Source organism: Molossus molossus, unplaced genomic scaffold, assembly GCF_014108415.1.
Source record: "Molossus molossus isolate mMolMol1 unplaced genomic scaffold, mMolMol1.p scaffold_m16_p_21, whole genome shotgun sequence".
Lineage (NCBI taxonomy): Eukaryota > Metazoa > Chordata > Mammalia > Chiroptera > Molossidae > Molossus > Molossus molossus.
In genome coordinates, this window is record NW_023425357.1 from 6,793,129 (window position 1) to 6,820,990 (window position 27,862).

Genomic DNA, 27,862 nt, shown 5'->3' on the forward strand with positions numbered 1-27,862 from the left:
AGTGGGAGGAATGGGGAGGGAGTGGAAAGGGCTTGGGAGAGAGGGGAGTCGAACTCTGAACCCTGCCCTGTGGGGGCAGCACGGACACACCCTGACCAGTGACCCCCGCCTCTTCCCTGGCAACAGGGCCTGGGGGTTAGTGCCTGAGGACACAGTTCTGTCCCAGTTCTTGGTTCACGGAGGAGGTGTCTCCCCCAGGCCGAGGTGGGGTCACCCACAGCGGCTGTGGGCCTGTGCTTGGGCCAGCAGGTCGCTGAAGGAGTCGAAGAGCTGTTCCAGCCACGGCTGGTTCCGCATGCACTGCTGGACCACCTCCTCCTGACCCAGGTCCTCAGCACCGCCCTCGATGGCCAGGGTCTGCAGGGGTTGAAACACGGAGCTGGGGCAGGTGGCCAGCAGGGCCTGGGGTGGGAGGAGGCAGGGGGTCTAGGGATCAGTGTCCCAGGGAGAGGGGGGCTGGGAGCTGGACCCTGAGTCTGAGGAAGGAGGGGCTGGGGGCCCGGACTCCTGGGTCTGAGGGAGGAGGGGCTGGGGGCCTGTGCTCCTGGGTCTGAGGGAGGAGGGGCTGGGGGCCTGGACTCCTGGGTCTGAGGGAGGGGGAACTGAGGTCCTGGACCCGAGCCCATGGAAGGGCCCATGAGGGGTGGAGCCGCAGGGCGATGCATGCTGTGGGTGGACTCACCTGGTCCCGGCAGCGCAGGAAGGTGTGGTACTTATAGTGATGGAGTGAGTGGTAGAGCGTGTAGTACCCCGACTTGTCCAGCTCAACCTTGAACTCCTGGGCAGATGGGGCAGAGAAGCCTCAACGCCCTGCCCAGCCCTGGGCAGCCCCGGTCCCCACACCCTGCTTGCCCTCCCTGGCCCCACCTGGGCCCGGACCACGCTCCTCTTGAGCTTGCTGAGAGTCTTGCGGTTGTAGGGCTCCCCAGCCGGCCGCAGCCGCACGGCCCCATCTTCAGGGGAGCCCTCCCCGCTCTGCTCCACTTGCAGCTGGGGGAACGTGTGCAGGGCGTCCTGTGGGAGGATGATGGATCAATGGACCTCTCTGGACCTGCGCACCCCAAACTCACCACCCAGATCTCAGGTTCCCAGAGTCATCGGATGCCTCAGTTTCCCCCAGGATGCACATCAAAAGAGACAGTTGGGAGTCTTGCTTCCTCCAAAGGACAAAGGAACCTAGGCCTGCCTGGTGACCTTGGTGCTTAGTGGCCCAGCCCAGGAGTCTCAGAGCTACCTAACATCCTACCCAAAATTCTAAGAGTTAGTCTAAAATCCAGTATCCCCGGTGCCATATAACATTCCACCCCAGAATTCTAAAACCAGGCTAACCTTCCATCCCATAACCCTCAGACCTTTCCTAGGACAGGCATACTCTGGAGACACTGTGGGTTCCGTTCCAGACCACTGACTGCGATTCAGCGAACATCGCAATAAAGCGAATCACAGAATTTTTGGTTTCCCGGTGCATATAAAAGTAACGTGAGCCTATACTGTATAGTTCATTAAGTATGAAATAACATTCGCTCAAAAAAAAAAGTACATACCTTCATAAAAAATAAATACTTTATGCCCTGGCTGATTTGGCTCGGCGGTTAGAGCGTTGGCCCGCGGATCGGAGTCCCGGGTTCGGTTCCCACTGAGGGCATGTACCTCGGTTTCAGTTTGTCCCCGGCCCTGGTTGTGTGGGTGGCAGCCACTCGATGTGCCTCTCTCACACTCATGTTTCTCTCTCTCTCTCTCTCTCTTCCTCCCTCTCTCCCTCCTGCTCTATCTGAAGATAAATGTAAAAATGTCCTCTGGTGAGGATTAAAAAAACAAAAAAACTTTATTGCTAAAAAATGCTAACCATTATCTGAGCCTTTGCAAGTTGTAAGCTTTTTGCTGGCGGTGGTGGTGGGGTCTTACCTCCAATTTGTAAAAAAAATGCATTATCTATGAATCTTAAAAAGATGAGGTATGCCTGTATTCTATAATGGCTTTCCTTATTTCTTTTATTTTTTGCTTTTTAAATGTTTTTCATTGATTTTTCAGAGAGACAGGAAGGGAGAGGGAGAGATAGAAACATCAATGAGAGAGAAGTATCAACAATTGGCCGCCTCCTGCCCGCCCCCCTACCGGGGAAATCGAGCCCACAACCCGGGCATGTGCTCTGACTGGGAATCGAACCAGCAACTTCTTGGTGCATGGGTTGACACTCAATCACTGAGCCACGCCAGCCAGGCTTTCTTTTTATTTTTAAAATTGATTTTAGAGAGAGAGAGAGGAAGAGAGGCAGGGAGAGAGAGAGAGAGAGAGAAAGAGAGAGAGAGAGAAACACTGATTTGCTGTTCCACTTATTTATGCATTCATTGTTTGTTTCTTGTACGTGCCCTGATTGGGCACTGAACCCACAACCTTGGTATAGCAGGATAATGCTCTAACCTACTGAGCTATCCATCCAGGGCTATCTTTTTAAATTTTTTTATTATTATTTTTTCTTATCCTTGCCCGAGGACATTTTTTCATTTTTTGTTCAGACAGAATGGGAGGGAGAGAGAAGAAGAGTGAGAGAGAGAGAGAAACATCAAAGTGAAAGGGACACATCGAGTGGCTGCCTCCTGCACGACCCAACCAGGGCCGGGGACAAACTGCAACCAAGGTACGTGCCTTTAGCGGGAACCAAACCCAGGTCTCTCTGGACCGCAGGCCGACGCTCTAACCGCCGAGCCAAACCGGCCAGGGCAAGGCTACCTTTTTTAAATAATGGAATTCTTAACCCTCATGACATCCTACCCAGACTTCTCAGAGCCAGACTAACAGTCAGTCGCAGAATTCTGAGTCATCTTAACATCCCACCCAGGGCTCTAGAACCAGATTAACATTTTAGGACACAAACCAACATCCCACCAAGAACTTTCGGAGCCAGCCTAAAATCATCCTAGAATTCTCAGAACCAGACTTACATCCCCTCGCCCCGAATTTTCTGGGTGGGCTACCATTCCATCCCAGGAATCCACGTTGCCCTAACATTCTTCCTTGGAATTCTCAGCATGCCCCTAACATCCCCGTGGGAATTCTCAGAGCCAGACTTCCATTCTATCCCACAATCCCCAGAGCCACCTGACATTCCATCCCAGAACTCTAGGCCATTCCAGAGGGAAATTATGGAGCTGAGCTAATGCTGAAGCCGGAGATTCTCTGAGCCTCCATCATGTGGACGAGCCCTTTGTGCGGGACTCAGCCTACCGTTTTGTCCCCAAACTTGCACTCCACAACCACACTCTGCTGGGCCTTCCCAGCAGTCCATCCTGGACCTTCATGACCCCTCCACACCATCCCAGCTCCCTGCTCCTGACAGCCCTGCTCTCAACTTCTCTCCTGGCCAAGCCCGACTCTCCCAGTGCCTGCTCCCTCCGGGGACCACGGCAGTGGACAACATGTACGCGTCTCCTCTATGCCTGACCTCTGGGCCCCAGACACCTCCTGCCCAGGCCTCCCAAGCACCTGCAGGGCTGGGCTCAGCGACAGCCGCTTCAGGACTTTCTTCTTGTGCTCATTCAGGAGGCCGTCGATCTTCCGCATGGGGGGGAGGTACAGCTCGTCTGAAAGACGAGGGGGGCTGTTAGAAGAGCTGCAGCTCCAGAGTGTGAGGGCAAAGAAGGGTTGAGGGTCTGCGTGCCCAGCTGTCTCCGCCCGGGCCTCAGCTCACCATGCGTATCCTCCAGGGCCTGGATCATGTCCGGGTCGAGTGCTGTGCTCACCAGCATTTCCACGTAGCTCCGGTACATCTCCCGCATGGCCCGGGTCTTCAGCAGACGCCCAGGTACTGCCCGCTCTGGGGAAAACATGCAGCATGAGTTCACTGTGCCAACCTGCTCTGAGGCTACCTGAGGGGCAGTGTTCTAAGCACCACGGTCCAGGAGAGAAATCCCTGCTCTCAGGGAGGCCCAAGCCCACTGGGGAGGACTGACGAACCAGCACAGCCCTTGCCTGTATGGCCCGGTGGTTAGAGCATCAGCTCATGCACTGAAGGGGCAGGGGTTCAATTCCAGGTCCTGCTCTGCACCAGTGTGGGAGGCAACCAATCCAATGTTTCCCCCTCTGTCTCTGTCCCTCCCATCCTCTCTAAAAAAAAAAAAAAAATCAATGGAAAACATATCCTTGGGTGAGGATTAACAAAAAAACAAAAAGAAAAAAAAACAAAAGAACCAGCACAACGTGCTCTAAGGGTGGAGTTGCAGGCATTGTGACGAGCTCAGCCCAGGAGTCAGGGAAGGGTTGGTTCCAGGTTGCCAAAGAGCTGAGTCTTGAGTGACAGGAAAGAGCATTAGGAAATAGCATTCCAGGCCAGTAAACTTCACGTTTGACTAGTTCAGTGCAGCCTCAGCGAAGTCGAAAGAAGCAACATGGTTGGTTTCCAAACCGGTGAATCAAGTCAGAGAGATCAGATCAAGAGAGCAAGATCCCAGGAGGAGATAGGAGTGGACTGCATGTTATCAGTGTGAGCCAGACCACAGGGCCTCCAGCAAAGGTGGAGAGGGCTTTCCCGCTGGGGAAGCTGTGTGCAGGGGAGGGGTGAGAGCAACTGGGGGAAGACCCTGCTGAGGCCATCTGGGGGGTCAGATTGGAGGGATTGGACCAGGTAAGAAAGGATGAGGCTGGGGCAGGGTGGTAGGGACAGACCATAGAGATGGCGGGGGCGGGGGCGGGGGCGGACACAGGAGGGCCAAGACTGGGGCAGCCAGGGAGGGTAGGACTATGGACTTCTCAGATGTGGAGGTGAGTGAGCGACACATGGTACCCAGAGGGGCTGGCCTGGCGTCTGGGCAGCCAAGAGGACTGTGCCTGAGATAGGGAATCTAGAACAAGGAACTCGGTGGGAAATGAAGGGAGGGGGCTTTCGGGGTGCTTGTGGGAGGCCTGGAGGGTGGCTGGGGGAAGAAAGGAACCCGAGGCTCATTGGAAACTTGGGGGAGCCTGCCAAATGAAAGGTGGAGGATGAGAAGCAACAAGGCCAAGGATGAGAGGCTGAGGGACCCACAGAAAACCCGAGGGGGTGTGTCGGGAAGAAAAGACAGAGTGGGGGGCGTCATTCGAAGACCCCAGGCTACCCCTCAGGAAGAAGCATGAGAAATGTCTACTTGGTTTATGCATAGTGAGGGTCCCTGGTGACAGCTGTTTCAGGAGCCTGGAGTGACCACGTGGCAGTGGGAGTCAGACCCCACGAGGCCTCAGCCCAAACCCAACTGAGGCTCCTGAACGGCTCAGAGTAAAATCCTGCCAGAGTGGCCACAAAGCCCCAGGCCCCTTGTCCCTCCAGGTCCTGTTCCTCCTCTGCGCTCACTTCTCCCTCTCCTCCTGCTTGCTCCAGCCACTGGCCTCCTTCCTGATCCCCAGACACACCCAGCCTGGAATGTTCTCTCCCTCAAAGTCACATGACCCTGCTGTGTTCAGCTCTCTGCTCCAATGTCATTTCCAGAAGCCTTCCCCAACTCCCTTCCCCACAATATCACCCCGTTTGCTGCCCGTATTCTCTTTTCCAGATTTATTTTTTTGTAACTGCCTTTAATCCTCCCCAGCCTTCCACCGAGGATTTTTCATACGGTTTGGTATCCTATTACATAACTTATTTATCTAATTGGCTCCCCGGCTGGACTATGAGCTCCCACGAGGACACATATTTTTGTCTATTCTGTTCACAGCTGGAACCCCCATTGCAGCACAAAGTAGGTGCTCAATAAACACCTGCAGAAAGAGGCTGAGGAAGCTGGATGGGAGTGGACTAAAGGAAGAAGACAGGAGACAGCAGTGCAGCCTCTTTCTAAAACTTTCACTGGGAAGACAAGAAAGGAGAGTACCAGCTTCCAGCCCATGGAGGCTGGCTGGTCTTGGACAAGCAAAAGGGTTGGTTCTGAGACCTCCTGGGCTGGGCAAAGCCTTCAGGGTATCCAGGTTCATCCTCCCCTGGAAGGAATCCTGCTCGAATGGGGTGAGGGGAGACAAACCCAGACAAAGAGAAAGATACTGACCCTGGGAAGGGGAACTGTTACTCTAAGAGTACAGAGTTCAGTTCCTCCCATTTTCCAGGTTCAGAAAATTCAAGGCTGTCCAGGTGTGTTCAGAATAGCATTAGCCAAACAGTGGAAACAGCCCTGGCCGGTTTGGCTCAGCGGTTAGAGCATCGGTCTGCAGACCAGAGAGTCCCAGGTTCAGTTCCTCCTAAGGGCATGTACCTCGGTTTCAGTTTGTCCCCAACCCTGATTGGGGTTGTGTGGGTGGCAACCACTCGTGTCTCTCTCACATCATGTTTCTCTCTCTCTCTCTCTCTCTTCCACCCTCTCTCCCTCCCACTCTACCTGAAGATACATGCAAAAATGTCCTCCGGTGAAGATTAAAAAAAAAAGAGAGAGTTAACAAACACTGGAAACAACCCAAATGTCCATCAATTGGTACGTGAATAAATAAAATGTGGCAGATCCACACAATGGAATATTACTCAGCCATAAAAAGGAACAGAGAACCAATACATGGGTAAACTTCAAAAACACTGTGTTAAATGCAAGAAGCCAGACATAAAAGGCCATGTATTGTATGATTACACTTACATAAAATGTCCAGAATAGGCAAATCTATAAAGATAATACATTGCTGGTTGCTTAGGGCTGGACGGAGGGAAAAGGAGTGATGGCCAAAGGGGGCAGGGTTTCTTTCTGGGGTGAGGTAAATGTTCTAGAATTGATTGCCAAGATGACTAACTCTACGACTATACCAAAAGCCAATGAATGACATGTTTCAAATAGGTGAACCAGATGGTACGTGACTTAGATGTATAAACCCATTTGAGAAAACAAGAAAAAATTGAGGACCAGGGAAGAAAAGACCTGCAAATCCAGGCCTTCGGTAAACCTCTTCCCTTGCTGTACCTTCCAGTCTCAGCTTAAAGGGCTTCCATCAGGCCTGACTCAGCACAGCTGGACCAGCTAAAAGACTACAGTTCCTGGGCTCCGTGCAGCTAGCTGTGGTCATGTAACCAGTGCTGGCCAACGGGACAGAAGACAGGACTGGGCCACACCTACTTAAATGTGTCACTTAAGAGGAAGGTGAAGCCACTGCCCTGCCCTTGTGTCCGTTCCTGCTGACAGGACCGCTGGGCTGCCTGTGACCATGTGGTGAAGACAGCACGCTGGGGGACAGCAGAACAGCAAAAATGAAGGAAAACTGGGACCCTAAAACACCTTGAGAAGAGCCTCTTCTTCTCCACAACCCTCCCTCCTATATCAGGGCTTTGAAAGGGCAATTCCACCTCTCACTTGACTAGCTGAAGTCTAGGCTCTGTTAAAACAGCTACTCTGCCCTGGCCGGTTTGGCGCAGCGGTTGGAGCGTCGGCCTGCGGTCCTGAGAGACCCGGGTTCGGTTCCCGCTAAGGGCACGTACTTCGGTTGCAGTTTGTCCCCGGCCCTGGTTGGTCGTGCGGGTGGCAGGCACTCGATGTGTCCCTTCACATCAATGTTTCTCTCTCTCTCTCTTCCTCTCTCTCCCTCCCGCTCTATCTGAACAAAAAATGGAAAAATGTCCTCGGGTGAGGATAAAAAAACAACAACAGCTACTCCTCCCCTAGCCGGGCAGCTCAGTGACAGCGTCGTCCAGATACGCCAAGGTTGCAGGTTCCATCCCCGGTCAGGGCACATACAAGAAACAACCAATGAATGCATCAACAAGTGGAACAACACACTGATGCCTCTCCCTTCCTCTCTCTCAAATCAATTAAAAAAAAATTAGTAAGTAAATAAAAGTTAATAAATAAGTTAAAACACACACATGCACACGAGTGCACACAAAACAGCTACTCCTGCTCTATAGCTGAAAGGGTGTGACCTCGAACAAGACAGGTCACCTCCCAGGGCCTCAATTTTCCTCATTTAAAAACTTTTTTTTTTCTTTATTGATTTTAGAGAAAGGAAAGGAGAAGGAGAGAGAGACAGAAACATCGATGAGAAAGAACATTAACTGGCCGCCTCCTGCACGCCCCACCCTGGGGATGGGCCCTGACCGGGAATCGAACCGATGACCTCTTGGTGCATGAACCACTGAGCCACACTGGCCAGGCTGTTTCCTCATTTTTTTTTTTTATCCTCACCCGAGGACATTTTTCCATTTTTTGTTCAGATAGAGCGGGAGGGAGAGAGGAAGAGAGAGAGAGAGAGAAACATCGAGGTGAAAGGGACACATTGAGTGGCTGCCACCCGCAAGACCAACCAGGGCCGGGGACAAACTGCAGCCGAGGTATGTGCCCTTAGCAGGAACCGAACCCGGGTCTCTCTGTACCGCAGGCTGATGCTCCAACCGCTGAGCCAAACCGGCCAGGGCGGCTGTTTCCTCATTTTAAACGTTGAGGATAACTCTACAGCACCTACCTCATAGGGTTTATGTAAAGATAAAATGAGCCATGTGTAAAGTGCTTAATATGATGCCTAGCACCCGGTAAGGACCTGGCTGTTCTATTTACCTATGTGCACTTATCTTTTTGTTGTTACTGTCATCATAAACCAGACACCATTCTAAGCAATGGAGCTCACATCTGGTACCTACTGTAGGCAAATACCCTCCCATGTGCTTTATCTATTATTAACCCATTTCACAGGTGACGTCACTAAGGCACAAAGAGGTGATGCCTCTTTTCTGGAGCTCCCCAGCAAATTCCAGGGAACACCACTATCTCTGGGCCTCTAGGATCAATGCTGGTCCCCCTCGGCCCTCAGAACCTGCTTATTCTGAGACGAAACAGCACAGCATTGAAGGACAGAGTCTGAGGCCCCGCTGGCTGTGTTCCAGCCCGGGTGGGACGCCACATCCCCGCGGTGTTCCACTCTTGGTGCCTCAGTTTTGTCATCTGTATATGAGGACAACAACAGCACCTACCTCTAAGGCTGCTGTGAAAATTATGCAGATTAATATGCGCCAATAATTTAGAAGACAGCTGATCATGTAATTAGGTGCCACATAGTTGTTAGCTAGTGCAAGTATTGTAGTTGCTCTTGTTAATCCTCACTTGAGGATATTTTTCTGTTTTTTTTTTTTCCCCCCATTTTTTGTTCAGATAGAGTGGGAGGGAGAATGAGGAAGGGAGAGAGAGAGAAAAACATCGAAGTGAAGGGAACAATTCGAGTGGCTGCCACTCGCACGAACGAATCAGGGCCGGGGACAAACTGCAACTGAGGTACATGCCCTTAGCAGGAACCAAACCCGGGTCTCTCTGGACCGCAGGTCGAAGCTTTAACCGCTGAGCCAAACTGGCCAGGGCTTCTGTTCTTTTTTAAATGTTTTTATGGATTTTTTTTAGAGAGAGAGGAAGGGAGAGGGAGAGAGAAAAACATTGATGGGAGAGAAGCATCAACATTGACGGGCTGCCTCCCGCACACCCTCTACTGGGGATCGGGCTCACAACCCAGGCATGTGCCCCCGACCGGGAATCAAACCAGCAACCTCTTCCTATACAGGTCGACCCTCAACCACTGAGCCACACTGGCTCCATTGGTTTTGAGAGTGAAAGGGAGGGAACGAGAGGGAGAGAGAGAGAGAAACATTGATGTGAGAGAGATACATCGATCGGTTGCCTCTCCTTGTGCCCCGACCAGGGCTGGGGATCGAGCCTGCAACCCAGGTAGGTGCCCTTGACTGGGAATCAAAACCGTGACCCTTCAGAGTATGGGCCAATGTTCTAATCACTGAGTGACACTAGCCGGGGCACTAGAACTTTTAATTTACTTATTATTGTGACTGTCTTGCTGATGCTGCATGGAGCCTACTGGACAGCCCGCACCCATGCCCCCTTCTGAAGGCCCAGAATCACCCCACCAGCCCCCCCCACCAGCCACACGGCTACCAAGGGCCTCACCATCCTCACTGGGCGCTCCAGGGGATGACTCTGAGTCCGAGGAGCTGCCTGGTGGGCCCCCGCCCGCCGAGGCGTTGCCTGCCACCTCCTTCAGCCACTTCTTCCTCTTCTTCGGGGGCGGCTCGGCCTTCACCTTGGTGGGCCGGGCCTTGGGCAGCCTGGAGCTGGCGGGCTGTCCTGCGGTGAGGCTGCGCTCCGGCCGGGTCTGCCGCCCGCCTGCGCCTCGCTCCCCGCGCAGCGGCCGCTCCCCGCGAGTCACCCGCTCCTTCTCCTTCTCCTTCTCCTTCTCCACAGGCCGAGGTGGGTCCGGCTTCTCAGGGGCAGGGGGCTCGGGCACGACCGTCTCGGGCGTCTGCTCCGGGGGCTTCTCTGATGTCGTCTTGTCAGGAGTCTCAGGCTTAGGAGGTGGCGCCGGGGCCTTGGGGGCAGGTGCAGAGCTGCCCCCAGCAGAGGCGGGGCCCTTGGCCTGCCCTGAGCGCCTGGAAGGGAACGTAGAAGGAACTGCAGTCAGCAGCCCCCAGGAGGGCCAAACTCTCCTCCTGGGGTCCCCCCTGCCTGGCCCACGGCTCGAAGCACAGAACCATCTCCCTTCTTGCTGGGGTGCTGTTTCCTCTCTCTGAGACTCTCCCTGTGCTCTGGACCTCTCTCCATCTCTGGGTCTCTGTCCGGCATTGCTCTGTCCCCTCCCCTCGCCTGTTTAGCCGCCCGCCAGCTGTCCCCTAGGCCCATGGTACCTGACAGGCGCTGGGGGCCGGTGCCATGGTTTCCGAGCGCACACCCTCACATAATCCTTCTTGTTGACGTTTTCCAGAAACTTCACATAAAGGCGCTGGTACCGGTTTTTCGCGTCTCCAAAATACCCCAAGTACTATGGCGGGAAAGAGGAGCTCCTTCACCCGCCCCATCCAGGCAGCCCGACACCCAAGATTCCCACTCACCCTGGGCCACCACTGCGGCCGGACCCCCCACCCGGGCCCCGTCCTCGCTGCCCTCTGCAGGCTTACATTGCTGGTGGCGCAGAACTGCCGCTGGCCATCCTTGATCTCGGGGGTGAATTTCTGCAGCAGAGCCTTCTGCACGCGCCAGATGGGTGGGGGCTCGCGGCCCGTCTGCAGCGCCAGCTGAGAAGGGGCACAGTGAGGCCGGCAGGGTCAGCCCGCATTCCTGCGCCTTGTCCCCCAGTTCCTGGCCCTCTGACCTCCCTCAATACCCCCTCAGAGGAACGGCATCGTGATCAATAAGGATTAACGAACATCGGGTGACAGATATCTTTGGGCCCCATGTTCTCAGCCCTGCGATGCAGCTAGAATCTGGCCCCGTCCTCCATGGCTTATCAATCCGGCCGTTTGTTCTTGGGTTACAAGGCTTCAGTCGTTATAGCTTTATGGTGTGAGGGTGCAAGTGTCCTGCATGACTCAGTGTAGTGACAAAACCGTGTTGGGCCCCAGGGTTCGGCGGTGACTGAGATTGACAAAGCCTTAAGGGGGTCTTTATTACAGAAGTAACAAGACAGATGAGCAAATAAACAAAGCAAGGTGAGGCCATGGACAAACAGGTGACAGGTGACCTGAGACCATTTATTTCAGGGCACAGTGGTAGACAGGCTCTCCCGTCTCCACTCCCCCAACACCCTCAGACCCTCACCCACACACCGAGGCTTGTGTGCCCCCAACTGGGCACTGGAACCAATGGATGTAAGTCAGACCCAGCATCCAATCTTGGGGAGTGGGTGGGCAGCAGGGGAGCCAGACATAGGTACCATGAAATAACACACAGGTAACAAATCTGTTCATGGTGGATGTCCCTGCAGCCTAGAAGGACCCTGAACTCAATCTGAATCCCAAAATGCTTCCTGGAAGAAGTGACACCTCAATGAGTCCTGGAAGGACCACGTCCTCTTCCATGAGGGGACTGGGTGATGACCAGGGGCTACCAGGGAAGTGTGTGACAGCCGTGGCCCGAAGAGAGACGCTGACAAGTACAGATACGCGAAAAATAAGAATGTAGCGGAATATCTGCACTGAGCATTGTGATAACCCAGAGGTGACTGAGGGGCAGTCCTGCATTCAAAGGCCCCACAGCCAAGTGATACAACAGTGTTCAGACGGTAGCTCCAGTTGATTGATTATGGCTGCCCTGAGCACCAGATTCAGCAGGAGTGAGTGCTGGGATCAATTAATAATGTCTGCCACTGACAGCAGCTGCAATGCCAAAGGCTGACCGCCAGGTACCGTCCACTCTTGGTTTTGGGTCAACTGCTCTCACATCCACGATTTTTCACGTCCCTCAGATCAACCAGGGGAACACAAGGAAGGGGTTACAATAACCTGATGAAAATGAGGTCCAGAAAGGCTCTTGGGCCCTGGCCGGTTTGGCTCAGCAGTTAGAGCGTCGGCCTGCGGTCGGGAAAGTCCCGGGTTCGGTTCCCGTTAAGGGTTGCGGCTTGTCCCCGGCCCCAGTTGGGGTTGTGTGGATGGCAACCAGTCGATGTGTCTCTCTCACACTGATGTTTCTCTCTCTCTCCCTCCCACTCTATCTGAAGACAAATGCAAAAATGTCCTCGGGTGAGGATAAAAAACAAACAAAAATAAATAAAAAAATAAAAAGTCCATTTTCATCCTGCCCTGCTCCAAAACCTTGCGGGGCCTCCAATGCCCATTCTGCAGGTTGGCACAGAGAGACTTTGCCTCAATTTCCTCTCCTGTTCCCTGCCCCTGCCCAACAGGCCATGCAGACCCTCAAAGCTCAGCAGACAAGCCCCTGACTTTCTGAACTCCAGGCTTTTCCATACAGAGGGTCCCCCACCACGGGTGCCTTTTCCCTCAATGTGAACATGATGTACCCTGTTCCAGCTCTCAGAAGCCTTTAAAAAGCCCATCAGTGCGTTCTCCGCCCCCAGCCAGGGGAAACCCCCTTCAGTCTTCTCCCGTGGCCGATCTGCCTTCTCTAAGGAGTTGGCTGATTCTCTAGCTGGGCTCAGGTCCCTGCGCTCACCACATTCCAACTGGACTTCACATCTTCCCCGAACCAGTTTTCTCCCACGATGCCCACCATGCCCCCACAGTCATTGGACCCAATCACCTGGCCACCATCCTTGCCAGTTTCTCCATCAATGCCAGCTAGTCCCCAAGCCATGTCCTTCCTGCCTCTCCTCATGTTACACCCACTTCCACTTACTAGGGAAGTTGCCCCACCCACAGCCCATAAATGCTGAGCTGGACCAGTCAGATCCTCTTCTGGGAATTTGAACTGTGACAAGCTGGGGCAAGGGCAAAATGTGAGTAAGCTAGACGCACTGAGCCTGGTGCTAAGGAGTCCGTTAACGGGGGAGTCACTGTCACAGAACTGATGCAATAGACAGACTGTCATCAGAACTGGACACCTCCCCCAGCCACCTCCCTGCAGACCAGGGGCACTAGCAGAGGCTGGGCAACCCACAGCAGATTCTCCCATTGATCCCAGCCTCAGTGCTCACTGTCCAGCCATTGAAACCCTTGCGTCTCTGCACATCACAAGCACATCATGCTTTCCATCACCACAGGGCCTTTGAACAGACTCTTCTTTCTGGCTGGACCACCCTCCCCAAACTTTTCTGCATCCAATAAACTCTTACACGTTCAGAGGTGACATCCTGTTAAATCTTCAGCATCCCCAAGAACTGAGAGTCAATATGATCACGCCCATATTACAGACCGGGAAGATGAAGCAGAGAAGGGGTTAAACCATATTCTTCAGTCAACAGCCCCTCCCTCCTCACACATGGCTCCTGAGCACTTGAAATGCAGCTGATCTGAATGTTCTATGAGTGTAAAATACACACTGGGTGCCAAAGATTTGGTATGAGAAGTAAAAGATGTAAAACATCAAGTTTTCCTACATTAATTACATACTAAGATATTTTAGACGTGCTGGGTTAAAAAAAAATACATTCTTGTGGCTAATCTCACCCATCTTTTAACTTCGTAAAAATGTGGATCCAAGAAAGTTTCAATGATGTATATGACTCATGATATTTCTACTGGCCTGCCACTACTCTTGGAAAAACGATGGCCTGTGGCCCATTTTCATAGATCTAAGAGCTAAGAACAGTTTCTACATTTTAAATTGTAGAAATCGTAGGACGGGAAAAATACAGAACATGTGACAGAGACCCTGAGTGGTCTGCAAAGCCAAGAATATTTGCTGTCTGGCCTACAGGAAAACGTGGCCAAGCTCTACACCAGCGATTTGCCCACGATCACCAAGATGAATAAAGAAGCAAAGCTTGCCCTGGCCAGTTTGGCTCAGCGGTTAGAGCGTCAGCCTGCGGTCCAGAGAGACCCAGGTTTGGTTCCCGCTAAGGGCATGTACCTCGGTTGCAGTTTGTCCCTGGCCCTGGTTGGGTCGTGCGGGTGGCAACCACTCGATGTGTCCCTTTCACGTCGATGTTTCTCTCTCTCTCCCTCCCACTCTATCTGAACAAAAAATGGAAAAAATGTCCTCGGGTGAGGATAAAAAAAAAAAAAAGAAAGAAGCAAAGTTTGCCCTAGCCAGTTTGGCTCAGGAGAGTCGGCCCACAGACCAAAGGATCTTGGGTTCAATTCCCGGTCAAGGGCACGTACCTGGGTTGTAGGTTTGATCTCCAGCCCCATTTGCGGTCATGCAAGAGGCAACCAGTCGGTGTATCTCTCTCACATCAATATTTCTCTTTATTTCAGATGCCACCCACAGTCATAGCACTGGATAAACCATAATATCAAGTCTTCACACTGCATGGAGGAGGTACTAACATGATCCAGCCCCGTTTTACAGATGAGGAAATTGAGGCTCAGGATGGTTCAACATCAGTCTATTTTTTTTAAAGTTCCATGAATTTTTTTCTTTATTGATTTTAGAGAGAGGAAAGGAGAAGAAGAGAGAGATAGAAACATCGATGAGAGAGAACATCGACTTGCCACCTCCTGCATGCCCTCAACTGGGCATGTGCCCTGACTGGGAATCGAACCGGTGACCTCTTGGTGCATGGGTCAACGCTCAACCAGTGACCAACATCGGCCAGGCTCAACATCAGTCTAAATCAGAAGTGGTGGAGATTTGCACCAGTCAGGTTAAAGCTCAAGCTGGGCTCTCAACAGCCGCGCCGCCAGCCTGCCCTGACTCCAGGCACACCAACGAATCTCCAACACCTGCATTGGTGACTCACTCCTGAGGCTGTGCGTGCCCCATTATAATGCACATTTGTGTTGTATTTTAAGCATCAGAGTCCTCGCCCGGTCCCTTCTTCTGCCCCATGCCAGCCGGGAGGTGGTATCAGATGGCTCTGGCTCCAATCCTGTCTTGGCACTCACCAACCAAATGATTCCCTCTCTCAGATCCTGAACTTCCTCATCTGTAAGTTGGGAGTCATGGTCCCTGCCCCAGAGCCCTGTCCACTTGGCCAGCAGCACTGGCTGCTGTCAGGGTCAGTGTTTGACAGAATTACATAGAGAATGGCTGAGTCTGGGGACAAGGGCACAGGCTCCCAGAAGGCAGAAGAGCTGCAGGCAGGTCCCAGCTGTGAAAGCTTGCGAAGGCTCCTACACCACTCTGAACCTGTTTCCTCCCCATAAAACAGGAACAGTAATCCCCATAAAGGAGGGTGATTATAAATATAAAACTTGGAACCCGGCCGGTGTGGCTCAGTGGTTGAGTGTCAACCCATGCACTAAGAGGTCGCCAGTTCCATTCCTGGTCAGGGCGCATGCCCAGGTTGTGGGCTAAATCCCCAGTGGGGGGCATGCAGGAGGCGGCCAATCAATGTTCTCTCTCATCAATGTTTCTCTCTCTCTCCTCCCCTTCCTCTCTCTCTGAAATCAATAAAGAAAAAAAAGATGTAACTTGGAGATAGTTTTGCACAACAATATAAATATACTTAGTGCCACTGATCAGTACACTTAAAAATGGTTAAAAGCTCAACTTCGTGGTATGCATAGGTTATTACAATTAAGGAAGGGGGGCGGAGATCAAACTAAATTCAGACTGTGACGTGCCCCAAATCCTGTCCAGTTCCTACCATTGGTGTTTGTTCCAATGTCTTCCTTGCTTGTCCCAGACTGATTGGCCAAATCAGCCTCAGAAGTCATGGGAGTAAAATAAAATAATATTACAGGGCACCATGGGAATGAGTACGACAGTGAGGGATGCAGGAGGGCTGGCCAGCGAGTGACACCCGAGACTCGAGGCACTGGGAATGTCTGGTTGCTGGCAGGGTGTCTATGGGATGTGAGTGTTCATTCTAGCATCCTGCTTTATAACTTATCTCTTATGACTATTCTTTTGTATATATCAAATTTCATGCTAAAACGAGAACAAAATATGGGTGAAAGATATCGTGTCTGGGGTGGGTAGGGTGGAGGAGGGGGCAGAATGTGCCAGAGTGGAGAGAAAGCAGGACCAGCCAGGTGATAATGGTGGAAACCGAATGGGCACACACATTGCTATTTGCTCTACTTTCCCCACAATAAAATAGGTTAGAAATAACATAGGAAAACCACACTAAGCTCATTACGTGAAACACTCAATAAAGGACATAATAACAGTTATTACCCTTACAATTAATTCATCCCACAATTCCTCCATCTATATTTTAGAACAACATCCAAGATTAAATTAAACGTGGTAGCATACATCAAGGCCCGAACATGGTTCCTGTCCCATAGTCAATACCCAGCCAGTGACAGTGACTAATGAGGAGAATGGCCTTAGTTTTTGGCGTCACCATCAAGGGGCTAACAGCTTACTGACCGACCAAGTCCTCGCTCTGCCTCATGCCCCATGAGAAGCACTAAACTGGAATCTGATGTCACCTACCCTTGGCACGCACTTACATTAATCCTCTTATCCAATTCTACCTGTCCAAGGAAACACAGGAGCCAGCAACCCTTCTGTAAAGAGTTAGGTAATGCCCTGGCCGGTTTGGCTCAGTGGTTAGAGCGTCGGTTTGCAGTCCCGAGAGACCTGGGTTCGGTTCCCGCTAAGGGCATGTACCTCGGATGCAGTTTGTCCCCGGCTCTGGTTAGATCGTGTGAGTGGCAGCCACTCAATGTGTCCCTTTCACATCGATGTTTCTCTCTCTCTCCCTCTCCCTCCCACTCTATCTGAATAAAAAATGGAAAAATGCCTTGGATGAGGATAAAAAAAAAAAAGAGTCAGGTAATATTTTCAGCTCTGCAGGCCAACTAGGCTCAGCTAAAAGAACTCCACTCTGCCACTGTATGGGGAAATCAACCACAGATCATATGTAAATGAGTGGCCGTGCCTCTATGCCAATAAAACTTTATTTATGAAAACGGGCACTGGGCTGGATTTGGCCCATGGGGGCTGGAGTGGCAGCAGTGAATGGGCTGCTCTGACTAAAATGTTAAGATGTGCCTGGTATAAATGCATTCCCAACCCACTGGCGTTCACATTTATGTGGCGTCAACGCCCACCGCTTTCCCCGTGATGGGACAAGTCACAAGAACCTCGGAAAGGCCAGCAGCCCCTGACCTGCTTTGTTCCTCACTATAACCCTAGCAACCAAGACAGCTGCAATGAACGGTTAACCATCGCTGCACCTTATTTACAGGTAACACACACACGAAGTAACACCCGGGGCAGGCGTGTCCCCCGCTGTCCCCTCCCAGCAGCCAGCGGCGGTGAACCGCGGCCCGCGGGCCATCGGGGCCATGGCTGCACCTGCCGCGCGCCATCGGGGCCATGGCTGCACCTGCCGCGGGCCATCGGGGCCATGGCTGCACCTGCCGCGCGCCATCGGGGCCATGGCTGCACCTGCCGCGCGCCATCGGGGCCATGGTTGCACCTGCCGCGGGCCATCGGGGCCATGGCTGCACCTGCCGCGGGCCATCGGGGCCATGGCTGCACCTGCCGCGGGCCATCGGGGCCATGGCTGCACCTGCCGCGGGCCATGGGGCCATGGCTGCACCTGCCGCGGGCCATCGGGGCCATGGCTGCACCTGCCGCGCGGCCTGCGCTCCTGCGCTCCGGGACCACTTCCATCCGGCCCGAGGCAGGCTGGTGACTCACCTTGAGGGAAGGGATGTCCTCGGCGCGGATGACGAACTCATCGCGCTCGCGGAAGATGCCCTCCCCGCCGCTCTCGCCGGCTTCCTCGTCCGTCTCCCCGCACAGGGCTGCGGTCTCCTGCTTCTTGGCCAAGTGCAGGGGCCGGGCGTCCGGAGGCTCGGGCTCGTCGGGGGACGGGGCGGCGGGCTCCTCGGGCGGGGCGGCGGCTGGCGGGGGTGGCGGGGCGGGTGGCGAAGGCAGGGCTGGTGGAGGTGGAGGTGGAGGTGGAGGTGGAGGTGGCGGAGGTGGAGGTGGAGAGCTGGACTCGGGGATGGGAGCCGGGGCTGGGGCTGGGGCCGGGGCCGGGGCAGGAGCCACCAACGGGGGTGGCGAGGGTAGGGCTGGCGGTGGGGGTGGCGGCTGGGGCGTTGGGGCAGGCGGCGGAGAGGGTGGGGGCTTCTCCTCCAGCAGCGGGGGCTCTAGGGGGTGAGAGGGGTGTCAGAGCTGGACCCCCAGAAACCCCCCACCTCCCGAAGCTTCAACCTGCTGTCCATCAACATCCCAGCATGTCCCTCAAGTCCCCACTATTCCTTCTGTTGTCAAAGGCCCTCCCAGCCCTTTCCTAGTCTCCTCTACCGAGTGCCAACCCAGCCTTCCCTGCACCCCAACATGCCTCCTGACGAAATGGGGTTCTTCAGCTACCACACACCTCTGTGCGCCCTCCCTTCCTCTCATCATTCTGTTGCTCTCGCTCCTCCAAAGCTGATGTCTGAAGCTGCTCACCGATGCCATTCAATACCCACTTGTCCCCAGACACTCACAGGAAGCTCACGTCCCTTTAACTTCTCTCCAATGTTCTATTCACTCTTCCTACCCAGACATACTGCTTTGTTTCTGGCTGTCTTTTCCCAGCCTTGAAAGACCCAGTCTTAAGATAGCTGTGTCCCAATACCATTGCTCAGTGTCTGCTCCCCATGGTCAGGCCTCTTCTATCCCATTAAAATGCTCTCTTCATGGCTCAACTGTCCCCCAACTCTGGTCATCTCTCCCGTTCCCCAGCCTAGTCCCTACAAAGCTCCTTGTCCTGCCCTGACATGCATCCTTGTTACCACCTGCCATCCCCCAGAACCTCTCTGCTTGTCCCTGAATCTGAATGTCCCTTCCTGCAACAGCAGCCCCTCTGCCCCTTATTGCCACTCAGGTCCTCCATAGCTCTCTGCCAGGCCAGAGTTTCTCCCTGAGGCCCCTTCTCAGCTCCAGCACTAAACAGAGCTCCTGAAACGTGTTTCCCATCCTGAATGTGGCCTGGCTCTAATCCCCGCGCCTTCCTGTTCTTCCCAATTCTGAAATCATTCCCTCTGTGCCTCTACTTCCTCGTTTCCAGCTCAGGTTTCATCCTCCTGCATCCAGATCCTTCTCCAATCTCAGAATAATTGACCTTCTCCTTAGGGTTTTTCTAACATCCTCTCTGAGTCCTCAAGGCCCCTCATTAACTGCCTAAAATGCCCTCCTCCAAACCCCCAACACCTGTTACCTGCATCAAAGGCCCTTAAATTTTGTCCAAAGTTTCTCTCAGGACAAAACCCTATTCACACCCAACCATACACCCGTGGCCTTCCCCTCCACCACCCCCCACGATACCTGACTAGTCAGTGTTCCTGTTTCTTTTTCAACTACTCCCTCCAAATCTCTCTCTGCCCCTGGACACCTTCCCGTCTTTTATTACACATCACTAACTTCAGAGCCCTTCTCAGGGCCTAAATCCCTTGCGAGTTTTAAAAGCTCAGAGTACCCCATTACCCAACTATCTCCATCACTCATAACCTGCCTTGTCCCCCCGAGTTCTCCAGTGCCCACCTTGGGGCCCCTCCTAGTCTGCTTAGCATCTGTGGGCAGATCAGGAAAAAAACACCCCTTTCTCAAAACATTTGTTTGCCCTCATCAAAAGTTACCTCCGTAAATATGCAAATCTACATCATCTAACACAGTGTCCCTTAAACAGTACATAATCCGCAAAACCGTACCCAGTGTCCCGCATAACAGGAAACCCCTGCCCCGCCCCTGGACCATCTTCCCAGAGCTCACCAGGCGTGCCATTGCTGCTGGCACTGGGGAGCCCTGGGAGAGGGGGTGGCCCTGGGACTGGAGCCTCAGTAGCCAAGGGAGGCCCTTCCGGGGTGGAGGTGTCCTTAGGCCCAACAAGGGGCGGGTCGTCGAGGGCAGAGATGGCCGAAGAGATGCTCTCCTGCAGGTCCCGATTCTTGGCGACAGAGTCTTCCTCATCAGAGGAGAAGGAGGGAAGCGTCTCAAGGTTCCGTTTCAGCTCCTCGTCCAGGCGCTTGCAGGGCGAAGGGCAGCCCAGCCCCAGCCCCTCGCTCTCAGCAGCCTCGAGCGCGCCTCCCAGCCCAAAGGTGCCAGTGGGCGGGGGGTGTGGCACGGTGGGGGCATTGGGGGGCTGGGGCTGCAGGCCGCGGGTGGGCACAGAGGGTGGCACGTTCTTGGGGGGGCTGAGTGGAGGTGTCATGCTGGCCTGGTAGAGTGGTGGGTGGCGCTTGCCTGACTTGAGGAAGTCCAGGAAGGAAGCCATGAAGCCAGACTTCATCTCTGGCTGCTTCTCCTCTACCTCCTTGATCTTGGCCTCAATCTTCTCCCGAGTCAGGCTCGAGTCCAAGCTGTTGTGGTCAGCGCCTGATACGGCATCACCAGATGAGGCTCCCAAACCCTCACCAGCCTTGGGCACAGACAGCTTGATCTAGACACAGGAGCAGTGGGGAGTCAGGGCCCAAGAGTCAGGCCCCAAGTCCCCTCCTCCCTCAGACCCAGGCATCCAGAATCCCAGCCCCCTTCACACTTTACACCCTGAAGTTCAAATTGCCACTCTCAGCCTATAGATTCCTCAAATTTAAGTCCACAGACTCCTTCTTTGATTCCAGAATGACAGGACTCAAATCCATCCTTTTATTACTCACTGACCTCTCTCCTTGCTCAGCCCAAGAGCCCAGGGCTCCGGACCTTGCACCAAGACCAAGGAATCTAGGACACCCGACGGATAAGAACGCAAGAGCTCCAACCTCCTGCCTCCCTCTAAAACCCCAAGTGTCAACTCTCGAATTTCAACAGAGGAATCCTGCCATTCCAGCCCTCCGATTTATTTCCTCACAGGGTTCAGAAATATGAACCATATCCCCCATCATATTCAAGAACTTCAAACGTGGGGCAACCCTTTCCTTTTTCTAAGACTCAGGCATCGGGGTCCATTCGCCCTCACCTTAAGTGGCTTCAGGGGCTCCAGCGGGGTGCCCCCTGCTTCCTCAGCCTTCCTGCCCCGGCCGCGTCCCCGACCCCGGGGTTTCTTGGCCCCATCAGTGGGCGCGGAGGCCAAGGCTGGCCCAGTGGTGGTGGGCACCTCCAGCGGGCGGATCCGGGGCCGTCCCCGGGGTCGGGGTGGGCCATCACGCTTGGCCTTGGTGGGCTTGCGGCCACGGCGCCGGGGGCCATCGGGGCCGGGGTTGGGTGGACAGAAGTCAATGTCACCGAGCGGAGAGAGGGCTGGGCGGGAGCGGCAGCTGGACACCAGGTCAGGCAGACGCCGGGGATTGAGGCGGATGTCAGCAGGCACATCGGCCTTGTCCTCGTCTGCCTCAAACTCGTACTCCTGGGCATACAGTTTCTTGGGCGTCTGGAAGGGAGGGTCACGGCGCCGTAGCAGGTGGAAGGAGGATGTCTTGAGCAGCTTCTTTGGCTTGGTAGAGCAGAAGATGGGCGAGGTTAGGCCTCCTTTGGGTTCTGAGGCAGGTGGTGGTGGAGGGGGCGGTGGGGGCGGCTGGGTGGCCTGGTGTGGCCCACTCTGGATCAAGCCCAGAGGCTCAGCGTTGACTGTGGAGGGCAGCTCAGGTGGCTTGTTGTGGTCGAGGCCCAGGCCTGGCGTCTCTGGCCCTGCTCCAGATGCCCGACTTGGGCAATAGGGCCCATAGGGATCATAGGCAGGGGGGCCAGGAGGGGGCCCGGTGCCCGCCTTGGGATCACCTTCGTCCTCGGGCGGTCCAGCCTTGCCGTAGTCATCTGCTGCCCCTCCGCCAAACATCTCCTCCATGGTGGGGAAGAAGCTGCGATCCTCGTCTTGAAGCAAGGAGTCAGGGAAGCAGATGGAGGTGAGTGGCACAAAGCGGGGGGCCTTCGTGCCTTGCGGGCTGGGGCTGCGGTAGGCACCTGAGGGATCCTTTCCCTCGGTGTTAGGTGGGCCCACACCAGTGTCACCGGGCCCTGGGGGCAGGGGTTCCAGGGCCCCAAGCAGTTCCTGCATGGCACCTGGCGGCTCCAGGCTCTCCTCGGGTCGCAGGCGGGGGCTGGGGGCACCAGGCTCCAGCCCATGGCTGCGGAGATGGGCCTCGAGCTGGAGAGGCATGGGTGGCGGAGGTGGGGGAGGCGGCGGAGGTGGTTGGGGCGCCCCATCACGGGTGGCTGGTTCAAGGAGATGGACTCCAACTTTGGGGGTGCTAGAAGAGGGGCTAGGGGTGTGGCTGAGAACTGAGGGAAGCAGTTGTGGGGGAGGAGGAGGCAGCACCAGAGGGAGGTCAGGGCCCCCAGCCTCCAGGAGGAGGCCATGGGCGGTGGGCTGGGAAGGCTGGGCCGAGGGAGGTGGGGGTGGTGGGCTCTTTTGGAGAAAAGCCCCCAGTTCCTTGGCACCTGCCCCATAGTGGACGACTGAGGTGGCTAGCCCCTCAGGGGTCTCACCACCCCGTTCTGGACCTTTCTTCTTCTCCTTCAGCCTCCCCAGGCCTAGCTCCAGGGCCGCTGTGGCACCCTCATCAAGGCTGGCACTGGTACGGATGACACTCTGCAGATGGTACCTCTGGGGGTCTTCCTTAGCCAGCTCATAGGGTGTGCCCGGGGGACCCCCAGCCCCACCACTCCCCCCAAGTCCTTTGGAGGCATCTGCTGCCCCATCTTCGCCCACCAAGCCATCAGCTCCTGAGGTCCTCGGGGGACTAGGCGCCTGTAAGAGGTGCTGGATGAGAAATTCCTCATCCTCAGTGCGCTCAGCAGGAGGCCCCCCGGGGCCTGCCAGCAGCTCTGAGCCATCTCCCTTGCCTTTATAGCCACCTGCTCCAGCTGCATAGCTGCCAGTTCCTGGAGGTGCCAGGAATGGGGCTGAGGCCAGGACGGAGCTCAGGTATTTGCCAGGGGCTCCTGGAGAGCCGACTCCAGGTGGGCGACCAGGGGCAGGTGGCGACTGCAGTGGGCGGATGATGTGCGAAGGGCTAGCCTCTCCACCGCCACCCAAGGAGCTGGGACCCCAGCCACCTCCATGGCCTGAGAGCGCTGGGGAATGGCCAGTACTATAGCTGAGTGAGGGGCTAGCTGTTGGCAGCCCCTGGGAGTGGGCAGCTGGTCCTGGGTACGGTTCACCCTGCACCCCATACAGCTGCCCCTGCAGCTGGTCAGGGGAGTAGCTCTGACACGTGGCTAGGCCAGGAGGCTGGGGGCCGCTTGGGGGCTGCGGAGGCCCCCCAGAGTAGCTAGGGCCTTTGCTCAAGTCCTGTGCTTGACCCCCTCCAAACCCTTGCCCATAGGCCTGGGGTCCGAGAAGCCCCTGGGGCTGACCAGGAGAATAGGCCTGGCCTCCCGCCCCGCCAGCCCCAGAGGCCTTCCCAGTGGCATAGGCCGCTGCTGGACCACCCAGGCTCTGGCATTTGGGTGTAGCAGTTGAACGAGGTGGTGGGGGCCTGTTGGCACCACCCGCAGCTGCTCCATAACCACCTTTGCCCGTCTTGTAACCAGGTGACTGAATGATGGGGCGGTAACCTCCACCACCACCTGCTGCCCCACCTCCTCCGGCCCCCTCAGGGCCCGCAGCCCGGCCTGATGCTCCGGCTGTGGCTCCACTGGGCCCAGCCTTGCTAGGCTCACCAGAACCTGGGGAAGGCTCCCCACCACCCAGGGGGCTGCAGGCCAGGTTGGCTCTATGGCCCATGGAGGGATAGCTGCCTCCACAGCTCAGGTAGTGCTGGAGGGCATGGGCTGGTGGTGGGGGCGGTGGGGGCTGGGCACTGGCTGGCCGTTGGTAGTGCTTGATGACGGTGTCCTGACGGGGGAGGGCCCGCTCAGGCGGTGGGCCTGGGGCAGCACCCGAGAAGTTGTAGAGCTGTGGGGAGGATTGCTCAGCAGCAGCAGCAGCAGCAGAAGAGGAAGCCAGCAGGTTGAACTGAGTTGGGAGGTGTCGGGGAGGTGGAGGTGGGTCTGGAGGGCCAGGGCGGTAAGGAGGGGTCTGGGCTGGGCCTAGACCAGCGGGACCCAAGACACCACCCCCTGCCAGGCGCTCAAAGCCTAGCGAGGAGGGCACTGTGGGTGCCTGCGAGGGCTTTAGGTGCAGCACATCATGAGGAGACAGGAGCCCATTAGCTGGGGGACTGAATGGGGGGTCCTGGAGGCTAAGGGATGAGGGCACTGGGAAGGGGCGGCTGCCGAAGGAAGCCGGGTGCTGGTAGGCCGACAGGGCAGAAGAGGATGGAAAGGTGCTGGACCCCGGCAGGGCGCCTGAGATGAAGAGCTCCGTGGGACCTGGCGTATGCATGGCTGGGGATGATGGAGGAGACCATAGGTCAGGGTGGACCACAAGCCACCCCGACCCTGGCCCTCTTACGTTGGCAATGGGCTTACCTGTTTGCCAGGAAGGACTGCGGAACTGGGAGAGGAGAGAGGAGGCAGAGGGGCCTGGCTGGGGGCCCCGGGACTCCAGGGCAGAGATGAGGTTCATGACGGAGGCGTCAGGCCCTGCTGAGCCCGCGTGGTGGAGGCCAGTGTCGAAGAGTCCAGAGAGGCCTGATCAGGAACAAGGGGTAGTCAGCTAGATAGAGGATAGGGCAGGGTTGAAAGGGAAGAGGCCAAAGGCAAGTTGGGTCAAGGAAAGGGATTGGAGAGAAGGGGGAAAAAGTGGGCAGAGACAAGCTAAGGAGACAGTAAGCAAGATGGAGTACAATGCTATCATATGGGCAGGGAGTCCAAAAACAGAAAGGTAGACAAAGGAATTTAGAAAAATCCAGAAGTGAAGGAAGTGAGAGCAAAAGGGCAGGGAGTTGTAATGACTAGGAGCACAGAGTGAGACCAAAATATTTAGACAATTCCAGCAAGGGGAAGGGAAGGGATGGGATGAAATGAAATGACTGAGGCCACTGAGAACTAGAGGACAAGAAGCAAGGGACTGAGTCAAAGTGAGAAGATACAGAAAAACAAAGACGGGAAGGAAAAAAGAAGCCACCAAGAGGGTCAAGGATCAAATTGGACTCCAGTCTCATTGCTGGTCTATCAAGGAATGAGGGCGGTAGAATCAAAGGAAGGGGGCCAATCACAAGCCTCCGAGACAGAGCCACATAAGGTAGTGTCAAGTCTAAGGAAAAAGAGGGCGGTCCAAAGAATCACTGCCAATCAGGAAGAACGGGAATCAGAAGGAAAGAGTTGAGAGAACCAAGGAGCCCAGAGAATGGGCAAGCCCAGAAGGAAATAATTGGGTGGGCTGGAGAGGCGGAAAAGCCTGGAAGAGAAGGTGGGATTTGGGGGCTGTGGGGATGGGACCAATTGGAGCAAAATAGGCGGGACCAGAGACAGAGGCTGACAAATCCGGTATGAAATTAAGCAGCCTCAGATCAACCAATCAGAGGAAAGATTAAAGGGGCGGGCCAGGACGCAGGGCAAGGCCAATTAGAAGGGGTGGAACTTTCATTAGCCAATCAGCTGCCTAGGAGGGAGGGCCAGCTCAGGCGGGGCGGGACGGGAGCCCGTACCTGCAGGGTGGTGGTTGGTGGCATAGCTTTGCAGAGGGTGGGGGGCCCCGTAGGCTTGGCGGTGTAAGATGTCCGTCTCGGGGTGCGAGGTCCTGGAGCTGCCATAGACCAAGCTGGGGGGAAAGGGAAGAAGTTAGGGTATCCTCTGAAGCTGCCCTCGGAGAAGAGAACTCAGCAAGCAAATCCCTCGGGAAGTTGGGGGAAATCTTCCAGCTGAATGAGGGTTAACCTAAGGAACACTGGGCCCTAAAGGAAAAGAAGGCAAGGGAATCGGGTGCCCAACTAAAGAGCCATAGAAATGGTTCCCACTTGAGCCCCAGCAGCAGTAAAGAGACCCGAGTCCCAGTAAATAGAGCCCATATAGTCTCACGTTCACAAACAGACATGCACGAGGATGAGACAAACACAGAGAGTTGAGTTAGAGAAAGTGTCTCCAGTTGAAAATGTGGACCTCCTACCACATACAGGCCCCCATCCTGCTGGTGACACCAAGACCCTAGGGCCAATCCCAGAGCTGCGCACATGGAAACACACAGGCCCTTAACATCACCGGGTGGTGCAAAACCAGTCTGGGGCAGGAGACAGATTGTTCCCCAAATGGCAGGGATGTGGGATGAGGAGGGAAGAGTCAAGTACCAGGTACAAGTGCGAACATGAACACCGTCCAACCCCTGGTACCGAGGTTAAAATGCATGGAACCATGCAAAGCCAAGTATGTGTGCAAAGAGTATCCAACTCACCCGTGGGGAAGCATATAGAGGGAAGAATCCCACATGGGACACACGTGTGGTCATGCCCAGCCATGCTGGGAAACCCAGGTGTGTGGGGGAGGGAGGTGGTTCGGGGCAGGTGAAGAGTGAGGGCACGACACAAACAGTAGGCAAGGGGCAGAATCGCAGGCGAGCACACTACCAGCTACCACACGCAGATGGTCCACACTCACACACACAACCAAATACCCGAATCTTCCCATGCAATAATGGCCCCACTCCATGGCCCAGACTCAAAGAGGTCAAACACTCCACTCCTCGCCATTAACTAGGATTCCCTGCCTTTGGGGGTGGGGAGTTAAAGGGGGCGTGTCTCAGATACCAGGACCCCCCCCTTACACATGGAACCCCAGCTTAGGAAGGGGGCGGGGCCCCGTGCCCACTCTGCGCGCGGAATTTCGGGGGGGGGCGAGTGGCGTGGCCTCGCGCAGTCCCCGAACAATGGGACCTGGGAGGGGGGCGCGCCCCCAGGTCTGCGCTCTAATTCTCCTTTCCTTTCCACCTTTGCAAGAGCAGAGCCTGGGGCGCCGGGGGGAGGGGTCAGCAAACCGGGAATCCAAAGATGGGGGGAAATCCAGGCCTTGCTTCACCAGTCCCTCCCACCTTCCCAAGGCCTTTCCGTCCGAAATTGTTTTGCACCCGCATTTTCCCGCTGCATCTTTCCCTTTGCATGCCGGAGCTGGCTTTGGCGGAGTTTGCAATTTGCAAACTGGGGCGGCGGCGTTGTTGCAAACCGAGGAAGGCCGCTCCCTTGCAAGCCGGAGGGGAGTTTGCGATGCACGCGTCGCCGGGCGGGCCGGGCCCGGCACGGCCCGGTTTGGTCCCCACCCCTTGGCCCCTTCCTCCAGGCCACCCTCGGTTCCTTACCTAGCTTTCGCTGACCTCTCGTAACTCCATCCCGCCCCGGCGCCGAGCGGGTCCCCGAAGCCGGCGCTGGGGTAGTTCCTGTCCATGAATTGGCCGCGGTGGAAATTGGGGGGAGGGGGAGGGGGAGGGAGGGAGGGAGGGGGCGCGCGCGCGCTCTCCTCCGCCGCCGCTCCCTCCGCTGCTGCTTTTTTTTCCCTTCTCTCTCTCTTTTTTTCTTTGCTGCCGCCGAAGGCCCGGGAAGGGCCCGGGCGGGGGAGGGAGGGGACGGGGCAGAGGGGCGGGCAAGGGAGGGGGTGCAGCCGCCGAGCCAAGGAGGGGGGAAGGGGGGTTCCCCCTTGAGGGAAAGGGGGGAGGAGGGACCCCGCTGTCTCCGCCTTTGCCCCGGCGCTTGCAAGAGAAAAAGGGGGAGCGCGCGCTCAGGAGGGGGCGTCCCGGGCGGCCCCGGGGTGGGTGCGGGCGCTGGGTGCTCGCTCTCTCGCCGCCGCCGCCGCCGCCTCCTCCTCCGCTGCGCTCACGGTGCAGCCATCTTTGCACAAGGCGGCTGGGG

At 55.6% G+C, this 27,862-nt stretch overlaps 1 protein-coding gene across 1 annotated transcript; it reads right to left on the minus strand.

Annotated features, from left to right (window-relative positions):
• Positions 1-27,401, minus strand: PRR12 (proline rich 12). The gene is made up of 14 exons (XM_036275773.1): positions 27,316-27,401; positions 25,679-25,791; positions 24,558-24,719; positions 21,166-24,473; positions 19,983-20,649; positions 17,919-18,376; positions 10,880-10,996; positions 10,610-10,743; positions 9,876-10,354; positions 3,689-3,814; positions 3,484-3,581; positions 868-1,014; positions 683-778; positions 1-357 (listed from the first exon to the last, which is right to left on the minus strand). The coding sequence occupies exons 1-14, from the start codon at positions 27,399-27,401 to the stop codon at positions 211-213; spliced, it is 6,138 nt and encodes a 2,045-aa protein (XP_036131666.1). The 3' UTR covers positions 1-210.
• Positions 27,402-27,862: the final 461 nt, after the last annotated feature.

Excerpts from the sequence above, each read along its gene's own strand:
- PRR12 (XM_036275773.1), bottom strand. The coding sequence starts at position 27,401 with ATGGACAGGAACTACCCCAGCGCCGGCTTCGGGGACCCGCTCGGCGCC. Across the intron at positions 20,650-21,165 it reads AGCCCCTGAAGCCACTTAAG|ATCAAGCTGTCTGTGCCCAA; the intron begins GTGAGGGCGAAT and ends TCCTGTGTCTAG. Across the intron at positions 3,582-3,688 it reads GGCCCTGGAGGATACGCATG|ACGAGCTGTACCTCCCCCCC; the intron begins GTGAGCTGAGGC and ends CTCGTCTTTCAG.